Source organism: Juglans regia, chromosome 9 (assembly GCF_001411555.2).
Source record: "Juglans regia cultivar Chandler chromosome 9, Walnut 2.0, whole genome shotgun sequence".
Classification (NCBI taxonomy): domain Eukaryota; kingdom Viridiplantae; phylum Streptophyta; class Magnoliopsida; order Fagales; family Juglandaceae; genus Juglans; species Juglans regia.
This window is the reverse complement of record NC_049909.1, coordinates 18,730,456-18,738,367: the sequence shown is the minus strand read 5'-3', so window position 1 is coordinate 18,738,367 and position 7,912 is coordinate 18,730,456. Positions and strand designations below refer to the sequence as shown.

The 7,912-nt window shown below is 34.3% G+C and overlaps 1 protein-coding gene across 2 annotated transcripts; it reads left to right on the top strand.

The window, feature by feature from the left end:
- The first annotated feature begins 4,358 nt into the window (after nt 1–4,358).
- On the top strand, nt 4,359–6,360 carry LOC108993804 (dof zinc finger protein DOF4.6-like). Of its 2 annotated transcripts, XM_035694263.1 has the most exons (3): nt 4,359–4,603; nt 5,030–5,844; nt 6,068–6,360. In XM_035694263.1, exons 1-3 carry the CDS (start codon nt 4,580–4,582, stop codon nt 6,156–6,158), a joined length of 930 nt encoding a protein of 309 aa, XP_035550156.1. In that variant the 5' UTR covers nt 4,359–4,579; the 3' UTR covers nt 6,159–6,360. The 2 variants fall into 2 exon arrangements, with proteins under 2 accessions (XP_035550156.1, XP_018824384.1); XM_018968839.2 differs by having other exon boundaries at nt 4,360–4,603; nt 5,030–6,360.
- Nucleotides 6,361–7,912: the final 1,552 nt, after the last annotated feature.

Below are 7,912 nucleotides of genomic sequence, written 5' to 3'. Positions count from 1 at the left end.
GTAACACGTAATTTCAATGGAAAGTTTCTAAGGTTATTTAAAAAAAAAAAAAAAGTAAACTCTAATTTAACTTTAATCAATTAGTTTGAGACAAAAGGCATTCCTTTTAAGTGATAATGAATTAATCAAATAGCTAGATCTATTTTGTGGAAGATTTGGTAGCTTCTTACTAAATATGAGCAGATCAAGTACTTATCAAAGTTTAATTAAAGACTAATTGGCAGGCAGGCATTCAATCCCTTTTTGAGTGTTAGAGCTTGAATTGATGTGCCATTAATTTGGTATATTATTTGAATAAAAGCTTTCATGTTGTATTAATAAATATTGCTTTTTTAAAATGTTGACAATCATAAACCATGATATCTTGCATGCCACCCTTCAATTCATCATGTGATCCCACGTACATACCCTGGCCTGGCCTCCAAGTATATTATATATATATATATATATATATATATGATGACATGACATTTAATTCATAAATTTCATCATGACATGATAAGTTAAAGTCATAGGTACATATATATATCCCCAACATGTATATATAGTTTTTCGAGTGCATGGTAACAATTTTATGATCGTTATGTGTTTTGTAGTGAATACTTCTACTTGTAATTAATTGGCGTGGAGATACATTATATCGATCTACATTGTTTATGTAACAAGATCTGGTCGATTTGTAAGATTTAGAATTCTAAATTTCTCTTGAAAATTAAGTTATGCATCGATACCAATGTAGAAAGTGTGTCATCTATACCAACTTATAAATGAAAATTTTCTTTTATAGTTTAATAAAAAGCCATTCTCGTGAGTCAAGCTTTAGTTTAAGACAATCTATTTTAGTTGTTTTCACTACAAGAAAATCGATTTTTCTTGACGTTTGAAATTCGCAGCAATAAGTGCTTAAATTGTCGCATTATTTGAGTATTCCCAGCAATTTAAAAATCGCTACATGTTCGTTACATTTATTTGTTGATCACTTCTGTTTTAACCCAACGAATACCAAAATTCACTGAAAATAGTTATTTTTTGGTGAACAATCTTAATAAAATTGGTATTTTGTATTCGTAGCTCAAGATGGTCAAAATTCTATTTGCAATTAATTAGTACTTACGAAGGACACATCTCATACGTATGTACAACGTGGTTGATATTGTATGATTTTATTTATAATTTGAATTAAATCAAATCTGAACTAAAAATACTCATTTACTATATACATGCACTTACTACTTATTTTTCTTTTTCTGCATGCTTTGATGTTGGCCCAGATTTACGAGTCTGCAGGCAAAGACAGACGTAGTGATCTCCGGTCTCTAGCTATTAATCCCTAAATTAGAAATTAGCAAACTGAATTCAAAAGAGTTAGATAATGTCATAATTAGCAAACTGAGACATCCTTCGCATTTGTAGAATAAAGTTAACTTTCTGATCTCATGACATGATTTTCCGATTTTATATATGCAGTCAGACCCACATGACCTAGCTGTTGCAGAATGCATGGCCACAAGTAGTAATACTACTGTACGTGGAGGTTGATTACTTGGCTGCCATATATTATGCTTTAATTCCAAGCAGATGTTAAGCAATAAGCATCAGTCACTTTCTGGCCTTGATGATAAGAAATATGTATGTATATGTTTGTCTATTCAGCTTTTGATGGGGATAAAACATGAGGTTGGCTGTCGGTGCAATCGATCAGTCATGACCGTCATCACCATCATCATCTTCCGCGCGCACCGGTGACTAATTTGTACGATTTTGGTTTTGATCGAATTTCGATCATGTGCATGATCGATCTCTTTAATTAATTTCCACAAGACTTTCTTTTTGTTCATTTTGGCTATATTGCATCTATCCATTATTTGCAGCTAATTAATTCAAAGATTTGATGCAATGCAAGAAACCAGAGAGAGAGAGAGAGAGAGAGAGAGAGATGGTTTGATAAATCATGATGCCCATCAATTATATTTCCCTCCAATTGGCAGATCATCATGATGATCATATATATATATATATATATAAATATATAAATATAAGTTTGAAACTAGAAAGAAAAAAATCTATATATATATATATAGAAAATGATACCAAGTATTTACCAGCTATATTTTGGACCGGTTATCCATTTTATTGATTTTAACATGACTAGTTATATAAGAACAAATATACATGAAAAATTCAAATATATATATATATATATAAACATGAAAAATAAAGTGATCATAAGTTTAAAAGTCCCTTAAAATCTACTGAATTATATATTCCATTCGTACGTGATATATAATAGATATTGGGCCTCTTAATAATTAATTAGGATTTATTAATTTTAATGATTTGAGTACGTACTTCATGATGCCTCATTTCTATGTTGATGGCCTAATATCTCATTTATATGCAAAGCTGTGATAATGAGGAATACTTTATAATCTGTACGTAAAGGCAGCTGTGCGCGCGCTTGCTTTCTATATTAACAGATCAAGTACTTAATTATATATGACCAAAAATGGTGTGATTAAATTGTAGCCAATTAATTCTCTATCTGCCATGCATGCATCCCCTACGTACCTTATATATACATACATACATGTATGCTACTGTTATGATGAGGTAGCTAGCACGTACACATTCTTGTGGATGCTTCTTAATTGCATAATAAATAGTTTGTACTGATAATAGAATTATAATTGGAGTCTGCAATATGGTTGCATCTCGATGGAGTAGTAGATCAGCGATTCACATGTTTCAGTATGTCATGCATGATCATGAAGATCACGCGGCATCATAGCTATATTAATATATATATATATATATATATATATATATAGAGTGATAACCTTAGATTCTTTCACTGAATAATTCCTAGTTTAACGTGCGACGTCTGATATTCAAGGTGAAAAAAAAAAAACATGCAAATTTTACAAATTAAATGGTCTTTTTAGATCGACCATCGATTCCTAGCTAGCTTGCTCATGATTCTTGCCAAATTAAATTAGCTAGGGTTTTGCTTTGGAGGGAGAAAAAATGTGTACATATTAATTATAATATGAGTAATATTGTTATATATAATCGTGGAATGCACAAGCTAATGCTGTGTAATCGTTTTAAAAAATAGTTGGGTCTACTATTAAATAAGAGAAATGATAGTTGCAGTCGTGAGTGCGCAAACGTCGTGTAATCACTTTGAAAAAAGTGAATAAATATGAGACCCACATGAAAAAATAATAATTTTTTAATAATAGACTTCACTCTTTTTCAAAGCGATTGCACGGCGCTTGCGCACTCCGCGATTATATATAACATTACTCATTAAATAATTAATTTATTCATTTGGGTCTCGTATGTACTCACTTTTTTCAAAATGATCTTGCGATACTTGCGCACTCCATGACTACAAATATAATTTCTCTTATAGTATTTATGTGAAATCACCACTTATCCCAAAAATTTAACCTGATGGGAAGATGTAGATTTTATTATTTATTTTATATCTTAATACTCCCTCTCATGTGTGGGTCAAACTCTTTCTCAATGGATGACCCAACACGTGAAATATTTAATTAATTAATGAGGTAGAGTTTAGAGTTAAGGTTTGAACTTAAAACTTCTATTCTGATACTATGTGAAATTATCTAAAAGTTTAAGGTTTTAGGAAGATATTCATAATTTTATTATTTATTTTATATCTTAACAATTTAATGAATATGAATTAATATTGCTTTAAGAAAATTTATATTAACATATACTTTGTCTATTTTTCTTTCATTATTAATCTACGTTTTTGAACCCAAACAAAAATTTCATCACTTATAATCTTCGTGCTCTGCACGTGTAGCAATTCAGGATCCCATAGAACGAAAATGAAATGTTAATATTTCCATGATGCCAAAATCAACGCAGCTCATGAGAGAGAGAGAGAGATATATTATATATGTGAACGATTATATATTAATCTTTCTTTGGTTGCCCTTTTCCTTCTAGAAATTACCATTAATTAATAATCATCCATTTAGAAGGCTGGCTCATTAATTAATTAATTAATCCATGCAGTGTAGTAGTACCGTCTAGACCTCAAACAAAATGGGACAAAGCTAATTACCTGGCAAGCCGGTTGACTGGAATTAGTCTGGCTGACCGATAAAAAATGAAAGAAATCTGAGTACTTCCCCTACTTCTCGATCTGGTCAGAAAGTTTAAGCTGCGGCCAGCATCACAAGAAATACGTATGCACCCACCCGCAAAGGTTTCATATCATAATTACCAAACGCCATATATCACATTATTAAATTTGCATACAGATATTCACCCGGAACGTTTCTGAGTTAAAATACCCTCAAATAAGAATAATAATATTAGATATATCCTCTCTCTCTCTCTCTCTCTCTCGGCCTCCCCACTATGCACACAGCACATAAAGCAAGCAAAGGACAAGGGTGAAACATAGATAGAACGGCCAACCAAACCGTCATAAACATTCCTTTTCCTCCTTTTTATTATAACCAGTTTCGAGAAAAAGAGTTCAGTTTACTCTCTCTGAAGACATCGTTTGCTTGTTCCTTTTCTTCTTTCAGTTGCATCCATGGACACGGCTCAATGGCCACAGGTAGATGCATCCATCAGTACTAGGTCTTTTTGGTTCTGGATTCAATATGAGGCTATGATTTTCTTTCTGGGTCTGGCTTTTCATGAGTATAATTTAGACAACTTGTTTGTTTTTCTTGTTTATTGGAGCACTTTTTTGGTAAAAAGTATGATGATGTTCATGGCTAGTGCCTAGTGCAAGTCCCCACCTAAATGGATTTTGCTCTTATCAGTTCTTCAAAATATTTCACTTTATCTTTCTCTTTTGCTTATCTGATAAAGGAAAGAAACCTTTCTTTTTTTTCTTTTTTAAGCGTGAAAGCAGCTAACTTGTTTTGCTTGTTTGTTATTCAATTCACCCTGATCTTCTTTGTTTGATCTTGAAGTATAGTTTCTTTATGTCCATTCAATTTTCATTTCCTTCTGTGTTTTTTTTTGGCTTCTTTAGGAGATTGTGGTGAAACCAATAGAAGAGATAGTCACCAACACATGTCCAAAGCCTGCAGCTTTAGAGAGGAAAGCAAGGCCTCAGAAAGAACAAGCCCTTAACTGTCCAAGGTGCAATTCAACTAACACCAAGTTCTGCTACTACAACAACTACAGCCTCACACAGCCAAGGTACTTCTGCAAGACTTGTAGAAGGTACTGGACTGAAGGTGGGTCCCTTAGAAACATTCCTGTGGGAGGGGTTTCAAGGAAAAACAAGAGGTCAGCCTCCTCCACTTCTTCGTCTTCTTCAAGAACGCTTCCTAATCTGGTCACACATCAAAGCTTGTCACAGTCTTCCTCTCAAAACCCTAAGATCGGTGAGGGCCAAGATCTTAATTTGGCTTTCCCAGCCACTCAAGATTTTAGAACTATCTCTGAATTGATTCAATTACCCAGTATTCAAAACGGCAACAAGAACCAAATTTCTACTACTTCTACGACGAGTAGTACCACAGCTCAGCTTTCTGCTTTGGAGCTTCTTACTGGACTCACTTCAAGGGGCTTCAATTCCTTCATGCCCATGTCTATTCCAGATCCAAACTCAGCTCATACATCTGGGTTTCCCCTGCAGGATTTCAAGCCAAACCTGAATTTCTCTCTGGATGGGTTTGCAAGTGGATATGGGAGCTTCCAGGGCGTTCAGGAGACTAGTGGAAGGCTTTTATTTCCATTTGAGGATTTGAAACAGGTCTCACACACAAGTGGTATTGAGCAAAATAAAGAACAAGGAGATTCAACTGGATTTTGGACTGGGATGTTAGGAGGAGGATCATGGTAAAGAAGATGAAAGATCGTCTGGGTTTTCTGTTTTTTCCTTCTCTTTTTTATTGTGGGTTTTGGGTTTTATTAATCTCTCATGGTGGGTTACGTGTTTGGGTTTCTTCATAACTAACATATAGGATGCACCGGTTTCTCTCTCCTTCTGGTTCTCTATTTTCCTTCTAATCTTCTTGTTTACTCTTTGAGCATGGTAGGATTTTGAAGCTTATATTTTTAGGTCGGCTTCAGAAGAGGATGGCATGGGATACTGTACAAGGATAGAAGGAGAGATCAAGACATGCCCAGATTCTTTTAGGGTTAACAAGTAGAGAAGGGCATGCATGCACCATGCTCTTTATTTTATGTAATTTCTTCTATCACAAGAAAAAAGAGCAGAAGGGCAACAACCCACTATATATTGTGTGTCACATTGGCTTGGTACAAAAAATTATGTACATGCGCAAGTTTGTAAGGAGTTTCATTGATGAAAAAGCCTTTGTTTATAGTATTTTTCATTGTGGCTTTGATTTCTTCCGTCGATCTTCATGTTCTTCCTATATATTGAATTCTGCTCTATATATCTATGGCTGTTTGCAAACAGGTTTTAGATCAGTCACTCATTAACAGTGCATAGATTCTTTTCCAGTCATCAAAGCAGATCTCCAAGAAGTAAGTGGCCTGCAGGGGGGGCCGCTGGGCTAGCTAGAGAAGTCTAGAAGAAGAGAAGAGAGAGCCAGGTGAGAGATCTGACCCCTTTCACATGACATTGTATTAAAAAACTCCTTTAAAAAAAAAAAAAAAAAAAGCAACCTAACGTTGCGTTAATTAGAACCACTAAACCTGCCTCAACCAAAAAGCTTACCTAATGATTTCTATATGAAAACAGTTTAGAAGACTCCCTCACATTGCCACCATTACGAAGAATTGTCATTGCTTTCATGCCACCCTTTGCTTTTTTTCTTTTCTAATTGAAAGATTGAGAAAGATCTGGCAAACACAACCCCCCCCCTCCCTCCCCTCTTGGTCCTCGAGGGGACCCACAAACATTCTCCTTGGCAAATGTGCAGAAGAATAATACACCCCACTAAGGCACTAGCTAGGCTGACTGATCCATCCAGATCTAGGTACCATCCATATTTAATAATTAAATTATATTATTGTTGTTTTTGTTTCTTTCTTTGCTGTAAGCCACTTGGGTCCGGTGTGCATAATAAGTAGCAAATGTTAGATCTGCAACCGTCTATAATGGAGGTCTTTTTCCTGCCATTTTTAGGGTTTTAGTTTTTTTATATGTACATGTATATATAATGACATGTTAATTCTACTTTGCTTTGTCTATGGGCTGTTGGGGGGAAAACCAGATTAATATCCAGCCACTCAAAACAATATTACTTTTGGGTCCAAGTTGACAGACCATATTCCTTGAGCACCAAGGGACCGCACAGCTAGATCAGTTTCAAAGCCTTTTTTCTGACCACAAATAGCTATTGATGGGGCAAAAAATAGTAGAAATTAAAGGAAATTAGGGAATTAAATGGAAGAGATCAACTTGTGCGCGCATTTGTTGCCTGGATAGATAATCTAAAGGATCATGATTTTGGAGAACCTACCCCATTTTGCAAATATCCATCTATTTCTAATATTATTAAAAAAATTCACAATATTATTAAAAAATACTTACTTAATCATTAATTAATAATAATAAAAAATAAATAAATAAACACAAACGGTAGCTCCCGCTGAATGGTAGCTCCCATGCAGCTACCAGCAGGAAAAATAGCATTTTCCAAAGAAAAAACACTTGTGACCTGGGTGCCTAAAAAAATCAAGACAGAAAAAGGGTCTGATCGGTATCGCACTAATGAGAGTACCGCTGCTTTAGATTTGAATTCCAGCAACGACAAATTTTTTTATTTTTTATTTTTATTTATTTTTATATATCTTTAATCATCGAAGCTTTATCATGATAACAAAAGTAAGACAACAAATCTTCAAGGAGGATCTTTACTTAACGATAAAATCATTGATCGGTGAAAAGGCAAAATTGTTAATATTGCATCTACTTGCGTACGAGGGTCTATGT

Excerpts from the sequence above, each read along its gene's own strand:
- LOC108993804 (XM_035694263.1), top strand. The coding sequence starts at position 4,580 with ATGGACACGGCTCAATGGCCACAG. Across the intron at positions 4,604-5,029 it reads ACACGGCTCAATGGCCACAG|GAGATTGTGGTGAAACCAAT; the intron begins GTAGATGCATCC and ends TGGCTTCTTTAG. Across the intron at positions 5,845-6,067 it reads ATGTTAGGAGGAGGATCATG|GTCGGCTTCAGAAGAGGATG; the intron begins GTAAAGAAGATG and ends TTATATTTTTAG.